Below are 22,824 nucleotides of genomic sequence, written 5' to 3'. Positions count from 1 at the left end.
AACTTAACTCAGTTAACAGTTGTTTGCTTTCTTCCTCGCTCTTTCTGCACCAACCTGTTTTCTGAGGAACATTCCTGAAAATGAAGCAGGTCCAGTTTGTCCAACATATTTCCTCACATCCGTTGGAAACTCCAGAGCTGCTGCTTGGTCTTTATGTTTGCTTTTGTTTTGTTGCTCTTCTTGTTTGTGTCTCATTTATATTGTTGTTCTTGAATTTCCTCCTGTTAGCTAAGCTTGACTTGGATCCTAAACCATCATGGTTGACGGCATCCATTATGTTTTATTTGCATTGTGTGAACATATTTATTAAATTGGACTCTTGTGCTTCACTCTGTGGTGGATCGATTGAACAGGTGAAAAACTGAACACACTGCAGGTGAAATGTGTGTGTGTTACGTCTCCAAGGTGTAGAGATAAAAATGTCCAGAGGAAAATAAGAGATATAAATAGAATTATTTATTACAAAAAGAACCAAGACACTCAACTTAACCCAATTAAAACAAACAAAAAGGACTAACAAGATTGGCTAAGGTCAAATAAAATGACAAAATGTCCAAACAGGTCAGTCTAAAGTGAACTCAGACCAGAGGGAGCACCGAGCCTCCCGAACACGAGCTGCAGGCTTCAGAAAGCAAACAAAATGTTTCAAAACTGCAAAAAGCAAATAACAAAAGCAGAACAAAACCTCTACAAGCATTAATAAATGAGATTAATCTGCAAAGTCTCAGGTTTTTAATGCCAACATTGGAGAAGAAAAGACATGCAGAATGAATTAATTTAGTTTAAAAATAAGAACTTTATTTTCTTTGCAGAGTTTTACAGAAGGTGATCAGAACCACTGGAAAAAAAACAATCCTGTCGTTTTTCTCAGAATTTATCATTTTTCTTATAATTTTGACTTTAATCACAGAAATCTGAGGTTAAAGTGAGACTTCTGTTTTCTATTATTTTAGCTTGTAACCTTTATACAGTTTTACTTTCCCTGTTAAATCACCAATAAATGCAACAAGACAAAAACCCAAATAAATCAAGTTTCCAAATGTTCCTCATGAATGAACAGAATCTGGTTCTTGTTTTGCAGAAACGGCTCTCAGAGCTCCTCTCTCCCTCTGCATCTGTCTGAAAACAAGATGGCCTCCGCGTTGATGTTGGCGGCGGCCCTGATGGCGGACTTCATGGCCGTCTCGATCCAGGCGTGCGAGAAGGCCGTGTGCTCTCCGGCGAAGTGAACTCTGCCTTCGCTCCTGAACAGCTCGGCGGCGTACTCCAGGTGCTGGTAGTGAAGAGGGCGAAGGCGCCGTGGCTGAACGGGTCCTGACTCCACTTCTTCACCAGAACGTCGGTGCAGAGGGACCGGACCCGGTCGCCGTGCAGCAGGGCCAGGTCTCTGAGAGCCAGCTCCTTCAGCTCTTCATCGCTGGCGCCGAGGAAGAGGAGGGAGTCGTCGGACCAGGTGTAGGAGGCCAGGAGGACGCCGATGGAGTCGTTTCCTGGGAAGCCGTGGCTCGGTAGTAGATGAAACGTGTGGGCCGGTCGGTGATGCTCTTTCCCCCTCTGATGCCGTCTTTCTCCCAGAACCTTTGGCTGAAGGTCAGGAGGATCTTGGTGGAGCTGTCGTAATGGACCGACCTCAGAGCGTCCATCTTCTGGACAGACAGCGGCGGGTCGAAGTCCATGTAGAGAGCCGCTCTGGTGGTGGTCGTCACCAGGACGGCGTCGGCATCGATGCGCCGCAGAGACGACTCCCCGTCCGCCTGGTAGGAGACGGTCACGCCTCTGATCGACCGGCTGATCCGCTGAACCTTGGAGTTCAGGAGAATCGGACCATGAAGCACCGAGAGAAAAGCTCTGGGCAGGAGGTCCGACCCTCCAACCACCTCATAGTACCTGCAACAAGAAGGAAACGAGAAGGAAACAAGAAGGAAACATCGGATCAGCACCAAGAATCTTATGGATCAAAAGTTAAACTCAAACCAGGACAAGTTTAAACCTTCTACACAAATCAACTAAAAGGCCTGCAGATTAAAAACTTTTCTTGCAGATTATTTCTTTGGCTTAATGAAGCGAAAGTCGAGATGTTTTCTGCTTTGTGTTTTTAGAAAAGTTGTTATTTTAACTGTGAACGCAGCAGGTTTGGTGAGAGCCATACATTATGTTGGTTCTGTTTCTGCAGGCTGAACTTCACACAAGTTCAGGCAAGTCAAGAATCTCCAGCTGTGAATCTTTTTGTTTTGCTGCAGCTTCGTTGTCCAACAGAGAGACTGTGTGGCTCAACCGGACGCACTATTCAGCTAGAAATGAACTGCAGGCACATCTTATATAGAAAATTATATTCTATATATTATATTCTGAAGCTTTTATATGAAGCCAGGTTGTAAAAAATATCATGCGGAACAAAAACTGATTATTTTTGATCTGGAAGCTTCTGAAGGTGAAACCATTAACTGTTCACAATGAAACAGTGAACAGCATTCTGGGTGACGTCGGCGGTCTGGTCTTACGTAACGTCGTCGCTGATGTCCGTCTGGTCGTAGATCATCTCGGTCAGAGCCGTGTACATCATGCTCTGTTCGTTAAGAAGTTCCCCGATCATCCTGATGGCCTCCAGGCTCAGATTCCCTTCTTCCTTCAAATATTCCTGTCCAAAACAAAGAAAGAGACGTTGATGGACATTTTCCTCATTTCCAAACATGCAGAGCCAGACAGTAAAATGAAAACCACAGCGTCATGCAGAAATAAATGTTCCTTAAATCAGAAAACGTTGGATTTAAACTGAGTGTCTGTGACTCTTTGCTGGGTTTAAACCCTCCTTTCTGTCCAGATTTTTGTTTATTTCTCTTAATGAGCATTAAAATAAACTTCATATTATATTTGGACCTAGAAACCTGAATAAACCAGAAAATGTTCTATTAAAAGCCAGAAATGCACCAGCTGTTTGTGTTGTTTCTTTACCAGTTTAAAGTAATAAATCATTTTGTGTTGATGTGTTGAAGCGTCGCTGTGTTTTACCTTCACAGAGTAATGATCGTACTTTTTCAGCGCCGCTTTGCAGCCGTGAGTTTCCACTTCATCTCTGACCTACGAGAAAGAAAGAAAACCTTCACCAGATTCATGAAGCGAAACAACCCAGAGGTTTTATGGTTGCTGTCGCTGCAACCATTCATGTTTTAGTTCTTTCTGGGTTTTTTAAAGAAATACAAATTACAGGAAGATGGAAATTTGCTCCACCACATATTAGCTGATTCAGGTAGATCAACATAGATTGTAGTGTATTTTTCTCCAGTGGAAATTTACACAAATTTTTACTTCCTGAAGTTTTTAGTTTTGACACCATCAAACCAAACCCAGAGGGCATTAAAACATCAGCTCTGTTCAGAGGAATTGACTTTTTATGAGCCATGAACTGCAGTTCATTATTTGTGTTGCGTGTCACAACATGATGTCATTATCTTGCTTTACGTTGGCAGGAATGTAGCTCCAACCCTCCTCTATCAGCCTGCTCTGCCTGGCTGGGGGCTGCAGGTATGGAGGGGCAACAACAAATAAAACTCACTAGTTTAGTTAAAACTTGTAGGTCATGAAAACATCTACACTAATGAAGCTGCATAGAAAAAATATTAAATACAAGATATTAAAGATATCTTTTCCCTCACAGTATCTAAGCATCTGATCATCATAACTCACTCATTTCAAATCTGTCACATTTTAAATCTGATCCACATCAATCTACACCTGAATCCCACATCATCCTGCTGCCACTACCATGTTTCACTGTGGTGGTGATAATCAATGTTCTTTGGTGCCAAATTATAATCCTGGTCTCAGATTTCCAGTCTGGTTTCGATAAAAACTTTAACTAGATTCCAGGAGATTTTCACCTGACCTGGATTGTTTCTGTATTTTTTCATCCATGTTTGTTTGTTTGCTTTCCACCAATTTTATAGGAACATGAAGTTTTTGCAACACACTCTCAGATACTGGTGTCTGTTTCATAAATGTAGCTCCTGTCATGATGCTTATTAAAATAAAATAAAATAAACATCAACACTCATTCCAAACTGCAGCTCCCAGTGAAAACGGTTGTGATTTTTTCCACGTACGTTTTGCAGAGCCGCTTGCAGCAGCTGATCAGCTGAACGCCCCTTTTCGTCGTCTCGCACTCTGAACTGGAGGATGTCGGGGTTTTCTTTCACTGCATACGTTCTTTTCTTCACGCCGTTGACATAGTAATACGTGTTGTTGTCGTCCATCGTGAATTTGCTCAACTTCAGGCCCAGCTGCTCCACAAACCAGAGGACGATGCTGTTGGCAAAGCAGTTGGTGGAGACGGAGTTAAAACCTCCAATAAAACCAGTTTGAAAAGGAAGATGGTTTTCATGCTCTTTGCTTCTCCTGCTTTGATCTACTGAATGTTTCCACAAAGCTTTTTATATTTCTATGTGTGCAGCACATCAGTCGGCTTTCTCTGTTCACATCCATCGTTGGTTCGATGATTTAGAAAGTTTAGATTTGTGTGGGAAACTCACTGGTGAAAACTGGGGATTCTCATGGCTCCCAGTTCAGCGTACCAGCCCTCCTTCTCATTCCTGTGGGTTTCCACTCGTCCACCAACGCGGCCGCTGGCCTCCACTACGGTCACCTTGTTCAAATGAACGGGAGCTTTACGAGTTTTCTCAATGTCACACAATAAGTGCTATGTATAAATATGAATGACTGCTGAATGAACTAATATCTATGTGGCTCTGTGGAATACAAAATAAATTAATAGAAAGCAAATACAACGAACCTCGTGTCCAGCATCTTGCAGCAGTTTCGCTGCGGTCAGTCCAGCCATGCCAGCCCCAACAACAACCACATGATTAGAGGTGTTAATGCGTGGAAGGCCATTTCTCAGCGTCTGCAGCAGAACGTCGTAGTCTTTGTCCTCCAAGCATTCGGCCAGATGCTCCTTCAGACTAGCAGCAGTGATGTGGCTGCAGCACACAGTCAGCAGCAGCAGCAGCTGCAGCAAACTGATGGCAACTGGAGAAACTAAGAGAATCAGTCAAACTGACCTGATTTACTGCAACCACTTTTTAAATGAACTGAAGTTTAACGTACAAATTCATTTCTATGCTACAAATTAAAAACTTCTCTTATTTTCTAAAGGTCAAAGCAGGACAAGAGTTTAGCTCTTTTAAATTTGGTCACATGATTTTAGTGGCTGTTGAGTAAGAATAAAAAATCCAGAATATAATCATGTTAACCTCGCAGTCATAAAGCAGAACTGGAGGTTTTCCCTGCAGACAGGAAATGAAAGAACGGTCATATTGCTGATCTGTACTTTCTGTACGTCTTCATTCATCACTTTGCTTCATTCATACAAACTTTAAACTCCTGCTTATCAATTTCATGTGAAAATACTTACATATTTTGGATTTCCCGTCATGCCGACTCATCTCAGATTTTAGTTTCTTGTCTCTGTTGGTGCCGATAATAAAATGGAAATAAAATCATAAATGTTTTCGTCTCATCTTTTAATGTAACAAAATGTTATATCTCGGATTCATCATCTCTATGATTAAATGCTATTTGCTGTGATTTATTTAGAAAATACCAAACATTTTTATGTCACATTATCTGTAGAAATTATAAACTGAAACAACCTGCTGTGTGAAAAACCTGCATTTTATCTGCTTCATGCTGTAAACTTGAAAACCTACACAATATTATCTTGCATTTTATCTTTAAATATATGCTGCACATTTTAAGTTTAAATTGCAAAATTAATAACATTGTTACTTTTTGTGACGACACGACAAAAAGCTCAGGTAAAATAAAACTTTATTCAAACTAAACTCATTAAATTCTGTCTGGACTTGCTGTCAAAAGACAAACACTTTAAAACCAAAACCCTATAAAATATCAACATTAACAGGAAATATTCACTGAAGTAAATGAAAATATGGAAACATGTGATATTTCTGTACCTTTCAGAGGTTTGGACTCCACTGAGACGTTCAGCTGTGCTGGAGAAGCAGCAGAGAAGCTTTCGCTTTTAGACAGTTTTTATTGCTGAACAAGTCAGACTGCATGAATGAATGAGTCATGCAGTCATTATGCCAGGAGGTTCAGTTTATAGAACCGTCTCATCCACCATCCATTAAATCACAAAACAAATGACCTGAAAATGATGAATAAATTTCAGGGCCTCAGACCAGAAAACAAAAGTCTTTTCTTGTTTCACTGTTTCCTGAATTCATGCCGAGTCACATGACAAGGAAGTGATGATGTTCTTTCACCAACCTGCTTATTAACGGACATAGTTTCACTTTTTGTTCAAGGAGATGCTATCATTTGGCTCATCTAAAGTACATTTTTTCTGAATAAGCTCAGCTTAGATAAACTGAAGGAAGTTTAGACTGGAGAGATAAGCTGATGGCCAACACTGATTTCCAGTATTCCCAGTGCAAATAATGAAACCATGACCGGGGTCAGCAAGGGTCAGGGGGAAGCGAAAGCACAAATTCAATTTGTAGACTGATTGTTTAATTATCTTAAAATCCGCTTTGGGATTGAATCAATGCTGACGATTTAATGTAATAGTTGATTTAATTGATTTTCAATTGATTTCCAATTGTGTTGATTCTACCTGCTCCAACCTTCAAATGACTCAAAATGACAAAAACACAGACGTTAATGTTAGTATGCAATATAAATAAATTACATTTTCTGCTCTCAAACAGTTGAATTTCATAATCAGGGATTTAATTTGCTGCCTGGTTTTTGTTAGAGACACTTTCAGTTTGTTGAAATGTAAAGTAGAAACAGTAGAAAGCAGAAGTTGGACCTCATGGATCAATGACTCAAGATCTGTGAGAGCAAAGTCAGCTGCTCTGGGAGTAAAACTCTGGTTTACAACATCCAACTTCCGCCAGAGTTAAAATTAGACTCACTGGCGAAGCTGAAAGTTTGGCTGCCGTCTCTGCTGTGGTTGAAACATCTGAGACTTAAAATGCTCAATAACTGGTCAAAATCAATCAGTTTCATTGATCAGGTCAGAGGTCATGGCAGCTTTTTGAATGTTTAACTTCTTTGCTGGCTTAAAGAAAATGTTCATGCAGCTAAAACCAGATATTTACAAACACTGAATAAAAAGACAAACACATTTTTTCCTCTCTGAAGTTAAATTTGTTTCTTGTTTTAATTTAGTCAGAATTACCAGAATTAAATGTTTTCTAAAAAATACACAGAACTTCAGAGAACCAAACTGTTTATGATTTTTTTATAATATAACACAATGTGTTGCAGTCAGTGCCATAAAATGAAACCATAAAAACATTTTACGAGCCAGAACTGCAACGAAGATAAAAAAAGAAGATTAAACTGATAAAAGTTCTCAAAACAAACTTTTTCTCTCAGTGTCTTTTATTTCCTGGTTTATTTGATCCAACAGCTTCAGACGTAAACTGGACTGAAGCTGCATGATGAACAAACAGGTTCATATTTCATACAAGCCTTTTATTAAAAGCAGATGAAATGAATGTGAAACTTACTGTGATGATGATCAAGCTGTTAAAACTCAGTGTAACGATTCATCCCTCCTCTCTGTCTCCTTTCCTCTGCATATTTTTCTGAGTGAGACGTTCAGGCGCCATCAGATCATCAACATTTGTTTATCCACTTTGATCCTCTCCTGTCTGCCTCGTGCTGCTCACCTGTTTCTGAACACCTGAGCCTCAACCGGCTTTATTTACCTTTCCAGCAGCTTTTTGTCTGTGTTACGGGACATTAGACCTCCATCATCACCAGACCTCCATCATCACCTGACCTCCATCATCACCAGACCTCCATTATCACCAGACCTCCATTATCACCAGACCTCCATCATCACCAGACCTCCATCATCACCTGACCTCCATTATCACCAGACCTCCATCATCACCAGACCTCCATCATCATCTGCTCCGGTTCACCTTCTGCCAGCAACTGATCAACTGACTAAACCACCGTTCTTCCACATTCCTTCCAAAACATGGATTATGAGCCGCAGTCCTGAAAATGTAGGTTTAAATTAGAAATGTGTTTAGTTATCCAGATGAGAAATTAGCAAACAAACGGCCACATTAACACATTAACACACAAATAATCCAGAGAGCTGGAACTCAAACAAACACAGGTTCATGTTTCATTAAAGCTTTAAAGCCAGAAGCATTTCTGATTTTAAAAACAACTCAGCAGGGATTAAGTTCTCCATCCAGGTTTAGAGAAAGCTGGACTCAAACCCGCAACTTTAGATTACATAACAGTCATGAACCAGTTCCTGAACAATGAACAGAGAATCAGTTTCACTTACTGTCAAAGTGACACTAGAAATATAAAATGACAGTTTAAGGTGAGTGATATAAATACTGTACACCTAGTTTTAATTTTAAAAGTTTGTTTTGATGAAGTAAAAACTTTTACATTGTCAAACTGGAACATTTACAGTTTGAAACATTACAGAGTGAAACCTTGTTTAGACTTTAAGCAGAAAACCATCAGTCACAGAACGAGGTTGATTAAAAGCAACTTATTCAACTAAAGTAAAATCATTTTCATTCAGAACTTTTACTTACAGAGCAGTTAGCAGGTTGGAGGCTTTTCTCTTTCTAAATGGGTGAATTTCTCTGCAGGATCCTGCAGAAAAACATAAACCCCCCAAAACCAAGAGATAATTGACAAACTGCATTGATATTTACATTAACGATGAAAATATAATAAAGTATGTTTGTTGTTTAGTGCAACGATAAACTTTCTCTAAACTGTGTTGAGTTTCTGCTCAGAATCTTTAAATGTGTGAAGAAAAACCCACCACAGCTAAACTGGCGTGGGAACGACGGCGCTGCACGAGTCGCATCGCAGCAAAACAGGAAATGAACCAGTTACAGAAACATCAGTTTCACATCTGGGCACCAACTTCACCACCAGAGTGTCAGAAAAAAGAGACAAAGACAAACCAGGTCCTCCATGTTGGACCGCAGGGACCTCAGAACTGCAGAGCTGGAAGTTTCAGGACCGAATGTCGAACAGAAACATCCAGTATCAGCCGTCAGAGGTGAAATCAAGATGTCAGCAGCAGCAGCACGTAAAAAGCAACTGAGAGCAGCTTCCCACGACCTGTACAGGGTCAAAGGTCATTCCTGATGTACTGGTCTGCAGCGTACTCCAGTGTAGAAGAGTGATGCCACCAGAATCAGAAACTCATTTGATAATGTGATCAACATTCATCCACAGCTATGAGAGAGAAATCAAAATCTGATTTAAAATCTTAATAACTTCTTCTTAATAACATTTAATGTCATTTTGAATATTATCTGGTATGAATAAACTGGGTTGAACTGTATGTTCAGTTGATTAAATTCTGCTGGTTTTAGTTAAACTGGTTTCTTTCTCCATTTGTTTCAAGGCTGCATGTTAAACACAGACCTGAGGGTGCTGCCATCTAGTGGAGAAACATGAGAAAAACACTTACTGGCTGCAGAAATTACAGTTTATATCTTTGATTCCTTGGAGTGATGAAAAACAGAAACAAAATAAAGCAGTCATGATTTATGGTTGATGGAACCAAATCAAGTGTGGATATTGCAGAATTTGCTATTTGTTAAATCAGCCTTTATTGGTATTTTTTTTTTTATTTAATTGTTTGTTATTCATTAAAAACTGGCAATAATGCACAAGAACAGGATGAGGGATCATGCAGGGCATTATGGGAAACTTAAATACTGAAACCAGAACTAAATCATAAAATGATCTAAAAATAAAAAGGGAAGAATTAACAGAAACGAATGGATTTTTAAACAGACTGAAGGTTTTACGACTTCTAATTATATAAAACTGACCTATATACTCTATGCTCATGCTAATGTTAAAGAGAAAATCCTGACCAACTGGAAGCCAGAATCTGTTTCCTGAATTCATCTCCTTTTCTAAAGACTTGAGGCGGGAAAACAAGAAGTGATCCAACAACTTCTCAATATTCAGTGGAAATGTTGCTGCTTTTTGTGAGCAACTTACTTGGTACATTGTGTTGTTCTCCTAGATGAAAACATAGATTTCTTCAGAAGTTTCATGCCGACACTTATTTACTTCTGGAGCAGCTTGTGCAGCCTGAGGGCTTTGCAGTTACACTAATTTATCCTTTAAAGTAGAAAGTTTTCACAGAAATTTGACCACAATCCTTGAATTATTCCTTATTGTTCTGCTATAAACATTGTGTGACTGAAGTCAGAGCACGTTGTGTCTTCATTATTCAGGATCTGTCCAGCCTCTGCATTGATATTTTTACTCTCTGTATCAGTTTAACTTCTACTGTGGGTCTTCTGAATGACAGTTTGTATATGTAGACAACTGCATATACCAAGCACAAGAAGATGAAAGATTAAAAAGGACAACTCAGTTATCCTTTTTACCAAATCAGTTTCACGTTTCTCTCTTTTTTAAAATAAATAATTTCTAGTAAAGTACATGACTCATGAACATGAACTAATTTCTAGTAAAAGTACATTAAACTCAGAACCTTTTCCTTGCAGAAAAGGTTCTGAGTTTAAATCTGCTTGTAGTTTCCATGTTTTTCTTTTGCATGTCTCTAAAAACAAATTTCTGAAACAAAAAGTTGATTTGAAGAATAGTACTGAAATAATTACATTTTTTCCACTAACAGTGATGAATAAAAAGCAACTTTGATGTTTTAAAAACTGTTCTTTTAATGTTTTTCTGTCTTATCTTTGTAACCTGATATGCTGCAGTTTCAGCTGCTTTTCAGAGGAACTAAAGGAAACGTTAAAGACGTTAAAGATTGTGAAATAATCAGGCAGCATCGCCTAGAGGGCTGAGCTGTTTTCAATACAATACAAACTGTAAAACCAGTTTAAATTACTCTCTCACTCTGATCACTGACTGCTGTTCAGGGCAGAAATTAGAAAATAATTATTTTGATGATTGGAACTTACAAGTGATAAAAAATGCAAAATTAGTGTGTTAACAAGGTAACAAGGTTTTTGCAAGGGCTGATGCATAAAACCGTCATTCAGGCAAGAGAAGAACGAAATCAAACGCTGATCTAATTGTTTCATATATTATTATATTGCACTGTTTTTCCCACCTTCCCTAACTATAAGCTGATATCACTTATGTCTGGTAAATATTTTTGGTTCTCTTATTTTTTTTTGTGTGGGTGTGTGTGTGTGTGCGTGCGTGTGTGTGTGTGTGTGTGCGTGTGTGTGTGTGTGTGTGTGTGTGTGAAATGCGGCGGCTTTGTTGTTCTTTTGATGAAACTTCTGGCTGTGTGACAAAACTTCCTCTGTGTCAGGACTTTCTGTTTGGCTCAAACTGTCACTACACAGTTTGATCTAACTTGACATCAACTATTAAATCTGTTGTTTTCTTATGGGAATAAAGTGGCAGCATTACCAGGGGCGATTCTAGTATCTGACCTTTAGGGGGCCTCAGCCCCCAGCAAGGAACCAAGAGAAGCTATTCTCTTGGTTATTTACGTCTCTGCTTATTTACATACACTCACATAATAAATTAAATAGTTTTGTCCAACTAAAACCGTTAATAACTACATACAGGTCTGGAAAAATGAAGAGCCCCACTGCTCTGAACCCCATTGAAAACCTCCTGGTTATTCCACCAAATACTGATTTCTGACTTTTCCTGAGTTAAAACATTAATTTTGTTGTTTCTAACTGAATATAAATTTGTTTTCTTTGCATTATTCAAGGTCTGAAAGCACTGCACTTTTTTTTGTTATTTTGACCTTTTTTTATTTCTGAAAATAAATACTAAGTTTTTGCTTGGATAACAGCGTCTTCACAGGCCTGTCCAACAAATCGATCCTCCAGCTGCAGCTGATCCATAAGCTGCTGCTCCTGTTCTCACTAAAGCCAGGAAGATGGAGACATAACAGCAGTTTTAAAGTCCCTTACATGATCTTAACACAATAAAATTAATTGAACTTTAGATTTAAATAGGCCAGAATGGGAATTTAACTCATAACCTCAGCATTATTAGCTCTGACCATCTGTGATGATTTTTTAGAACATTAATGTGAGGGGAGAGCAGAGAGCAACTCACACTGTAAAAAGGAGTTTCTAATTCAAGATAAAATACCATCAGCTGTTGCTGCCAGAATTTCACCAAAGTATAAATATAAAATTTGACAACTATAACTGTTGTAAATAGATACATTTTTTACAGTGCAGAGAAAATGAGAAAGAGACACATAGGGGAGCAAGAAGGAGGAAACTAAAAATCCTTTTAACTTCAATAAAACTTCAATATTATTTAATTCCTAAATACTGGAATTAAATAATAAGCATAATCCAACTAAAATAACTAAGAACAGAAGAATCCAAACACAAATACGGCTGATATAATCAAAACAAAGACAATAAATAAATGCAACTATAAATCCAGAAAAAAAAACAACAACCTGAGATTCTGACAGAAATGTTAACTTATTATTTTCTACAGCTACAGATAAATGCACATCTTCACCAGTGGAGTCAGTAGCTGTGAATGTTTGCATATGAATCCACTGTTAAAATTCATTTTAATTTTTCCAACTCTTTGCTCCAGGTCTGGTGGATCTCAGTGGGTAATCCACATCCACAGAGTTCAACGTTTCTGTGGAAATGACTGAACGTTGGCAGGTTTTCTAGTTCAAGTCCAGAACATGGCAACGTGGAAATAAACATTTAGTAATGCAAGAGTAAAAATAGCTGTCAAAAATATAACATTTTTTTTGTTACATAATTTATTATGAAAATGCTAAACTCAATAAACACAAATATTTTTCCAGGGAATCTTCCTGTGGTAACGGTTCTTAGTTTTCTCAGAAAAAGCCAACAGAGATTCCCAGGAACGAAACGTCTTTGATTCAATAAACAAGATGAACAAGACAAGCAACTTATTATCATATAAAATGAGCGGCGGCGCCGCAGGTGATGCAGGGAGAAGAACTCAACTCACTGGTAAGAACCGATTTATAGATTATAGTTAGACAAGATTATTATGTTGAAAAATTATTGTTTTATCAGATGAATTAAAAATGATAAAATAAGCAAAATAAAAACCTTACATATAAAATGTTATGTCTGTTTTACTGCATGCAATGAAAATGTTCAGGTGAATCAGCTGCAAATGGAAAATAAATTAACATATGATGTGGTGCAGATAATATTAATCACATTTTAAACATTAAAATGAACCAGAAAATAACTCAAAACAATTTAACTGACAAGTTTTATATTTGTATTGTTTCAGAGAAGAGAGGAAGTTTTTAAAAATGGATCTATCACTTGTAAAATCATCTCTATGTGAGTATTTTTTTTGGTTATTTTCTTTTATTCTGTTTTGATTTTCCAGGTGTCATGAATTTAGAGATATAAAAAACTAAAATGTGTTTTGTGAATCTCTGGAAAGACAATTCAAACTCCACAAATCAAGTTTCTATTTGGATCTGATTTTATTTTTTATTCCAGAAAAGGCAATAGGTTTTCTTGATGATGTATTATCTAATCATGTTAAGTTTTAATTGCCTCTTTCCTCCGTATTTTGTCACCAGTTGTCTTTGGCTCGATGCTGCTGCTGCTGACTCAGCACCGAACCTCCTCCTCTGCTGTGAGCCTGAAACAGCAGCTGGCCGACTGTTTGCAGGACAACGACTACGGTGAACTGATGTCCATAGCAGAACACGGCCTGCTGAAGATCCAGAAACGTCACCGTGTTGTTATTGTTGGAGCTGGGATGGCTGGACTGACAGCAGGGAAACTCCTGCAGGACGCAGGACATGAGGTGCAATTCAGATATTTTAGACAAATTCAATGTAAAGAAAAAAAAAACAGCTCCCACTTTCTGGTGGACGAACTTTGTGGTTAAGATGAAATCAATGAGAGATTTTGGTGTAAAGACAATCAGTGAAATTTGAAAGTCAGAAACATCAGAATTGAAAATAAAACCTGACAAGTTTTGGATTAAAAAATAAGGAACAGAAACTAAAATCTGGTACTTTCAAAGGGGGAGACTTTGAAATGTTTTTGCAGAAGTGATATTTGTTTGCTTTTACACCCAATATCTGCATCAAGCAAACAATGTTACAATTAGATCTTTTATTTAAAAAGGTCACCATCATAGAAGCTGACAAGCGTATTGGTGGACGAGTGGAAACGTACAGGAACCATGAGGAGGGCGGCATGCAGAGATCAGAGCCATGAGGATCCCAGAGTTTCATCAGTTAGTTTTTCATCTGAACACGAGCCACTGATTTTAAAACACGTTTCTAACAGTTTTTTCTCCACAGCATTGTCCTTAAACTTGCTAAAAAGCTGCAGGTGGAGCTCAGGGATTTCATCATGGATGACAAGAACACGTTCTACCTGGTTAACGGGGTGAAGAAAAGGAACTATGAGGTGAAAGAAAACCCGACGTGTTTGAGAACGACGGGGAAGTCGGCCGAGCAGCTGCTGCAGCAGGCTCTGACTGCGGTGAGCGGGAAAAGAAATAAGATTGTTACTTTCTAAAGGATTTTATTCCTCTCAGTTTTATCTCAGCAGCTCCTGAGACACAATGAGAAACGGAAACAACCTTCAGTTTCCAGTCTGGATGTTGCTTCTGGATTTCTCCAAAATGAACTTTTTGCCATCCTGTTGAACCTTAAGAACATTTGACCAAAGTTTGCTGCTGATCTTTTTGTTTATTATAGTTTCTTCTGTTAAATAAGTGTTTAATTTGTTGTTTGTAGGTTACCTGATCCTGAATGTCAACAAGACCAAGGAGATCATCGTAGACTTCAGGAAATCCAGACCCACCCACACACCACTCCTCATCAAATACTCAGTTGTGGAGGTCGTCAGCAGCACCAAGTTCCTGGGGGTGCACATCAACGAAAACCTCAGCTGGTCTCCCCACATCTCCTCACTGGTGAAGAAGGACCAGCGATGCACTTCCTGCGTCGGATGAAGAGAGCATCCCTCCCGCCCCCCATCCTTCAGACCTTCTACAGAGGGACCATCGAGAGCCTACTGACCAGCTACATCTCCATCTGGTCTGGGAGCTGCAGGGCCTCTGACTGGAAGTCTCTACAGAGGGTGGTGAGGACAGGGGAAAGATCACGGGGGCTCTGCTCCCCTGCATCAAGGACATCGCAGAGAGACTGCCTATCTCGCGCTCACCAGATCCTCTCCGACCCCACCCACCCAACCATGGACTGTTTTCCCCCCTGGCGTCTGGAAGAAGGTTCCGCAGCATTTTGTGCAGAACAACCAGACTACTGAACAGTTTTTTCCCCTGGACCATCACACTGCTTAACGCCACGTAACACCCCTCCACACACAAACACTCACAAACCAAATCACCCCCCCCATGGACATGGTCAATACATGCTTTAGTTTTTCTCACAACACTGAACCTGTGTATTTAATGGCACTTGTATTGTATTTATTTATTATTGGGTAGTTTAAGGTTTTAGCTCTGCTACACTGGTAGCCAAGTAACGACATTTCGTTGTCAAGATTCACCTTGAGTTTTTTTTGTACAATGACAATAAAGGAAGTCTAAGTCTATGTCTAAGAATGGAAGTTGAAGAACATGGCTGCAAACATATGACCATTACTCTGTGAAGGTAAACTGCAACGTGTTTTAATCATTTACATAAAGCAACATGCAGTGTTGCTTATTAGTATGAATAACTCTTGTTGTGATGTAATCCAGATGCTTTTAAATGCAGAGGAACCAGGATTTAACCTGCAGTTCTGTCTGTTGGATCTGAGATGAACTGTTAATATTACTGATGAAACACGAGTGCATTTAATAACAGCAGCTTGTTTTCTGCATATGAAGGTACTTTGAGAGGACTGATGGCACTGAGCCTCCCCAAGGCCCTCGCTTTCTCTCTCAATCAAGTCATTAAGCTGAACTCTACGGTTCAGCGAATCAGCCAATCAGAGAACGGCGTCATTGTTCAGTACCAGAATAGTCAGTCTGGTCTCACGTCCGTCTCTGCTGACGCCGTCCTGGTCACAACCACAGCCAAGGCTGCTCTCTTCATGGACTTCCTTCCCCCTCTGTCTGTGCAAAAGATGGTGGCGCTGAGGACGGTCCACTATGACAACGCCACCAGGATCACGCTGACGTTCAGCGAGAAGTTCTGGGAGAAAGACGGGATCAGAGAGGGAAAGAGCGTCACAGTCCGACCCTCCAGATTCATTTACTACCAGCCAAAGCTTCCCAAAGAATCAGACCATCGGGTCATCCTGGCCTCCTACACCTGGTCTGATGACTCCCTGCTGTTCCTGGGCGCCAGTGATGAGCAGCTGAAGGAGATTCTCCTCAGAGATCTGTCTGAGCTGCGGTCAGCACATCCACGCTCTCTGTACCGGCATCCTGGTGAAGAAGTGGAGCCAGGATCCGTACAGCCTGGGGCCTTCGCGCTCTTCACTCCCTACCAGCACCTGGAGTACGCCAGCGAGCTGTTCAGGAGCGAAGGCAGGGTTCATTTTGCAGGCGAACACGCGGCCTTCCCTCATGGCTGCATAGAGGCGTCCATGAAATCTGCAATCAGAGCCGCGGCGAATATTAGCGCAGAGGCCGGATCTGGGAAAACCGAGGGCCGAGACGAGCTCTGAGCTGAACGGATGTTTATTAGTCTTTACTGTTAATAAAAGTTAATAAAACTGTTAGTTTTATTAACTTTTCTCCATTACATAAATATGCAAAATGCATGTATTGGTTAATGTGTGTTATGTGCTTTGATTGATATGTTTTGGTTTGGTTTTTTCTGTAAGGGCAAAATGGATTTTTCCTTTCTTTCTTTAAAAATATGGAAATAAAGAAAGTTTTATTCGTAGTATTTCATTTTGTGCAAAATGCTTCTTTTAACATATTTTTTATTCGTTCATTATTGAAAGAGGGACAGAAACCTCTTCCAGCCACCATAAACAACCACATTCACTACAAGCTTATTTGACTTTTCATGAGCTGCAAATTTCACCTTTAATGCATGAATTGAAAAATAAACAAGTCTTAAATCAAATAGTAAAGAAAGACATTAGAGAAAACAGACTTATCTCCTCACCCTGCAGAGGCTCCTTTCTTCTGCCAACTCCAAGGGGCAAAGTATCAGAAAAAGGCCCTAAAATGAAAGGTGTGGTTCTAACTTTTGTTCTTTCAGAGCAGTTTTACTTTTCATTGTAATCAGTTTCTAAGCAAAACCCCTCAAACATTTCTCTTTCCACATTAAACGAGCTGTGGATCAACTCGTTTCTCCTGCTGATGTCACAAACCGAACTGAACTGTGCAGGTTGATGCAAAAACCTGCTGCATTTCAGTAGCTTTTACAGAGAACAACGACCTGTTAACGCTTTATAGATCGTTTTGATCCCTGGTCTGAGAAGAAGTTGCCGCTTACCTTTACAGAAGTGGGTAACTCCTTTCTAATGTTAGTTTTTATACTACATCTCCTCAACCTGTATAATGATTCTAGAGATCTCTCCAGAAGCTACAATTTGGATTCTTACATCCTGGAGAGTAAAAAAGGAGCATTAGCTGCTAGAGAGCTGCTATAGGCTCTTCAGGCTGTGGGATGGACACCAACTAACAACATGCTTAGCTTATTTTTATTGCTCATTGATGTGATTGTCTCTCTTGCGCTGCGTCTTGTGTTGCAGTTAGAAAGCATACTACGATGAAGACATGGCGGCGGTTCAAGGCTTTTTATCGCTTCAGGAGGAAGGAACAGCAGCAGCATTAGCAGCAGCAGCTGCAGCTGCAGCACCGTGTTGCAGTCATCAAAGATCTTCAGAGATTTGCAAACATTTTGTGCTGCGCAAACTTTCCACAGCTCAGTGTTCAATAATCAGAGGGAAATATTTTCTCTCCAAAGTTTACAGTCAAAATTCACTAAATCTCACATATTTTATGTTTGAAAATTGATTGTGCAACAGCTAAATAGTGAGACACTGTTTGCATGTCTGAGCTGTAAAGCTTTCAGTCAGACTGGATAGAAAATAGATCATCTAAAATAATCATCAGGTGCATCAAACCTCCATCAGTTCAGTCTGTCTGTTCAGGTCGGTGTCGGTTTGCGTCTCTGCATTTATTTCTGGAACATCAACTTTACCTGCAGCTTCATTCAGCCACAGGAACAGGAAGTTCTGACCCATATGACCCGGGTCGGAGTCAAACGGTTCAGTCAGCGTCAGGCGTCAGCCATGGAGGTTTCATCTCTCTGTAAGTACCGAAAGGTTCCTGCGACCAAGCTGCCGATCTGATCCTGGATGTTTGTCTCTTTTCAGGATCAACTCGTTTCTCCTGCTGATGTCACAAACCGAACTGAACTGTGCGGCTCAGAAAACTGGTGAGTATCAAACTGATCACTGTTCCAATATCTGTGTAACACTGATTTTAATCCCTAAAGATTAATTAATTTGATCTTTTTAATTGTTCTATGATCTGCAGATAAATCTATGAAGACCTGGAACCAATTAATCATTTATAAATGTTTGATTTGTTTCCTCTCAACGATCCTTTTCTCTTTCTCTTCTGTTCTGATTCAGGATTTCCTCATATTTCCCCAGAAAGACTTCAGTTCTTTGAGTATGAGACTGTAACTGTACGGTGTGAGAGTTTAGATGGAGTCGATGGATGGAGAGTCATGAGGAAATTCAACAGAGAAAGACAACTGATGCTTTGGACCCCTGCAGCTCAGCAGAACCTTCCTGCAGGCTGGATCCGGCCATCGAAGTGTTCAGCGGAGAGTACTGGTGTGAAAATAACCAAGGACAAATGACCAATGCTGTTAATATTTCTATTACAGGTATGGCTTGAAATTAATTTCTAGAAAATAGAATAAATAGGAAAAGAACACATTGTGGTATTTTTTTTAAAAACACTTTAACCTTCGTCTGCAACAATTAGGCTAAAATAAAGTACACTAAATTCTAGTTAAGTACATTTTAATGGATTATTCATGTGTTTCTCAGCTGGTCTGGTGATCCTGGAGGTTCCAGTCCAACCAGTAGCAGAAGGATCAGACGTGACACTCCGATGTATCCACCTGAAAACTGAGCAGCGTCACATCAGAGATTTCTATAAAGATGGCCTCCATGTCATGACCTGCTACAGCAGCAGACCCTCAGAAACGTCTCCAAGGCCGATGAAGGGAACTACAGGTGCAGCATCTCTGGAGCCGGAGAATCTCCTGACAGCTGGCTGGCCGTTCAGGAAACACTCTCAGGTTGGTGTCGCGTTTTAATGAGTCCCCAGTGAAGGTCAGTCTGTCTGTATCTGTTTGTCTGCTAACATTTGAAATGTTTTTTCAGGCCCTGACCCTGTGAATGACCCTGTAAATGACCCTGTAAATGACCCTGTTAAGAGTCATGTGATCCGGTCCAAACGGAGTAAAATCTTCATTCTTCAGACTACAGTGAAGGTTCTGCTTGTGGTCTTGGCGTCTGCAGCGATCGCTCTGATTCACTACAAGACCAAACAACGTGCAGTAAGATGCTTCATATTTAATCATTTATCCATGTAATCACAATGTTGTTCAATAGATTGTAATTAAAAAGCTGCTGTAAAGAACTTCACAGCTTTTCTTCAACCCATTATGTTACTGAACTGATATAAACTATATGATGTGTGAATATAACAAATATTCTGATTATAGATCATTTCTAAGACAAAGTGTTTGTTTCCTTCTATCTCCTTTTTTGCACATCTATATCCTTTTTTTGCACATTGAAGATGTTTTTAGTTTATCAAACCAATCTCCTTTTTCTGATTTTATTGTTCCATCTAAATGATCTCCTTGTCTACAGATCATCATGTGTCACGCCCAGCACGGATGGACACAGGGACTGAACAGTGAATACCAAACCAGACGTTTATTGGAAATTGCTTATTCTTGGTCAGACAGGCCAGGGTCAGAACCGGGAATCCAAATCGGGATCAGGCAGTCTCAGGGTCAGACAGACAGGGGGTCGAAGCCAGGAGGTCCTTATCCAGCGGGGAGAGTCAGGGATCGGACAGGAGAGGAATCTAGGTAGAGACAGACAGGTTAGATACTGTGCAGTTAGCTCCAGTTACTACAGCAGCCTGAAGGTGTTACCGCTGAGGGTTTCACAACAATCTGACGCCGTGCAGGAGGAGTTCCGTCCTAATATGGCAGCAGCTGAGGATCAGGCGGATGCCGATCAGGTGCGAGTGGTCACAGCTCAGCGGCAGCTGTGACAGGTCCCCCCCCTCAAGGCGCCCCTCAGGACAGCCGACGGTCTCCCCGACGGTAGAAATCCCGGACGAGCTGGGGGGATAGCAGAACGCGCCACCCAGCTTCGCTCTTCAGGACCATAACCTTCCCAGTCCACCAGGAACTGGAGACCACGCCCCCCGACGGCGCACATCCAGGAGACGGCGAACAGTGTAAGCAGGACCACCATCAACAATCCTAGGAGGAGGGGGAGGGTACGGGAGGACACAGGCGACTAGAGACGACAGGTTTAATCTGAGACACATGGAACGAGGGTGGACCTTCATAGTGCGAGGCAGGGCAAGGCGAACAGTGACTGGATTGATGACCCTAGTAATGGTGAACGGGCCAATAATAAAACGAGGCGAGAGTTTCTTACAGTCTGTTTTTAGAGGTATGTCCCTTGTGGACAACCAAACTTCCTGACCCCGGTTGGTAACTGGGAGCGGAGGCTGCGACGATTGGCCAGGAGGCGATTGCGTTCAGCTGTCCGGGAGAGGGCCGCACGGGTCTGTCGCCACAAACGATGACACCGGCGAAGGTGATGCTGCACAGCTGGTACTGAGAGTTCCGATTCCTGAGAGGGAAACAGAGATGGCTGATAGCCCAAGGACACCTCAAAAGGGGACATACCTGTGGCTGTACTGGTCAGGGAGTTGTGGGCGTACTCCACCCAAGGTAGAAACCGAGACCAAGAGGCAGGATCGTTACCGACAACACAGCGAAGGGCCGCCTCCAATTCCTGTTAACCCTCTCAGTCTGGCCATTGGTTTGAGGGTGGAACCCTGATGAAGGCTCACTGTGGCTCCTAAGGCTCGACAAAAGGCATGCCAGACCCGGGATGTGAATTGGGGCCCCGGTCCGTAACAATGTCCACAGGGATGCCATGAAGACGAACCACATGGTGCACCAGGAGATTGGCTGTTTCCATGGCAGAAGGCAACTTGGGCAGTGCTACAAAATGGGCAGACTTGGAAAACCGGTCAACAATGGTTAAAATAACAGAGTTACCTTCAGATGGGGGAAGCCCCGTAACAAAATCCATCGAAATGTGTGACCAGGGTCGTCCTGGGACCGCAGAGGGCACAAGTAACCAGCGGGTTGTTTGTTGCTGGACTTACCCCGATTACAAATGGTGCAGGCGGAAACGTACTGACGGGTGTCTTGAGCCATAGAGGACCACCAGAAATGACTCTGCAATAAGGTAAGTGTTCGATGGACCCCAGGATGGCAGGCAAACTTGGAAGCATGGATCCACTGGAGGACCTCAGGACGAACACTTTCAGGGACAAACAAACGGTTCGGGGGACAGTCCGCTGGAGCGGGTTGGACCTGCTGAGCTTTCCTCACCAACTGTTCAATTTCCCAGGAGAGAGTAGCCACCACACATGAAGCCGGTAAGACACTTTCTGGTGCACTTTCCAGAGCCTCAGGTTCAAATTGACGAGAAAGTGCATCGGGTTTGCAGTTCTTGGAACCAGGTCTGTATGTTAAGACAAAGTTGAACCTTGAGAAAAACAATGACCATCTGGCATGGCGTGGAGTTAACCTTTTAGCAGACTGAATATAAGATAGATTTTTGTGATCAGTCCAGACAATAAACGGTTGTGAGGACCCCTCCAGCCAGTGGCACCACTCTTCCAGAGCCAGCTTAACAGCTAGCAGCTCTCTGTCCCCCACGCTGTAGTTGAGTTCAGGAGGGCTGAGTCTCCTAGAAAAAAAGCACAAGGTAGCAGCTTGTGAGCAGAGCCACAATGCTGGGACAGAACTGCCCCTACCCCAGTGGCCGATGCATCCACTTCCACGACAACTGTTTCTCAGGATCCGGGTGAATGAGGACTGGTGGGGAGGAAAACAGTTTTGAGTTCCTTGAAGGCCATTGCTGCTTCCGGTGGCCATGTGAAGGGCTGCTTAGTTGAGGTGAGGCGAGTCAGTGGCTGGGCAACAACGCTGTAGTTCTTAATGAACTTACGATAGAAGTTTCGAAAAACCCAGGAAGCGCTGGAGTTGTTTACGAGTATTGGGTTCTGGCCACTCCACAACTGCTTTGGTTTTGGCAGGATCAGCTCTGATCTGTCCCTCCTCAATGACAACCCTAGGAAGGTGATGGAGGAAAAATGAAAACTGCATTTCTCAGCTTTAACAAACAATTTGTTCTCCAGCAGCCTCTGGAGGACCTGACGAACATGACCAACATGCTCCTCCTTCGTCCTAGAGAAGATAAGTATGTCATCCAAATAGACGAACACAAAATGATTAAGGAAATCCCTCAGAACGTCATTAACAAAGGCCTGGAAGACAGCAGGGGCATTAGTTAGGCCAAAAGGCATCACCAAGTATTCAAAATGCCCTATGGAAGTTTTAAAAGCGGTCTTCCATTCATCTCCCTCACGTATCCTGACTAGATGGTAGGCATTACGTAAATCCAATTTGGAGAAGATGCTTGCCCCCTGCAGCAATTCGAATGCCGTGGACATAAGAGGTAATGGGTATTTGTTCCTAACCGTGATCTTATTTAATCCCCGATAGTCAATGCAAGGGCGTAATGTTCCATCTTTCTT

The 22,824-nt window shown here is 41.3% G+C and overlaps 1 protein-coding gene and 1 pseudogene across 1 annotated transcript; one reads left to right on the top strand and one right to left on the bottom strand.

The window, feature by feature from the left end:
- Nucleotides 1-889: 889 nt before the first annotated feature.
- On the bottom strand, nt 890-5,444 carry LOC129376638 (L-amino-acid oxidase-like). Its single transcript, XM_055056226.1, is given in 9 exon segments — nt 890-1,281; nt 1,284-1,508; nt 1,511-1,887; nt 2,502-2,638; nt 3,010-3,078; nt 4,101-4,302; nt 4,527-4,639; nt 4,787-5,022; nt 5,408-5,444. Coding segments are annotated over 9 exon segments (1,581 nt in total). The 5' UTR covers nt 5,439-5,444; the 3' UTR covers nt 890-1,090.
- Nucleotides 5,445-13,602: 8,158 nt separating this feature from the next.
- LOC129376495 (L-amino-acid oxidase-like) lies at nt 13,603-16,646 on the top strand (annotated as a pseudogene).
- The last annotated feature ends 6,178 nt before the right edge of the window (nt 16,647-22,824 follow it).

Source organism: Poeciliopsis prolifica, unplaced genomic scaffold, assembly GCF_027474105.1.
Source record: "Poeciliopsis prolifica strain line A6 unplaced genomic scaffold, Auburn_PproV2 SCAFFOLD044, whole genome shotgun sequence".
NCBI classification, from domain to species: domain Eukaryota; kingdom Metazoa; phylum Chordata; class Actinopteri; order Cyprinodontiformes; family Poeciliidae; genus Poeciliopsis; species Poeciliopsis prolifica.
This window is presented reverse-complemented; position numbering and strand designations above follow the sequence as displayed.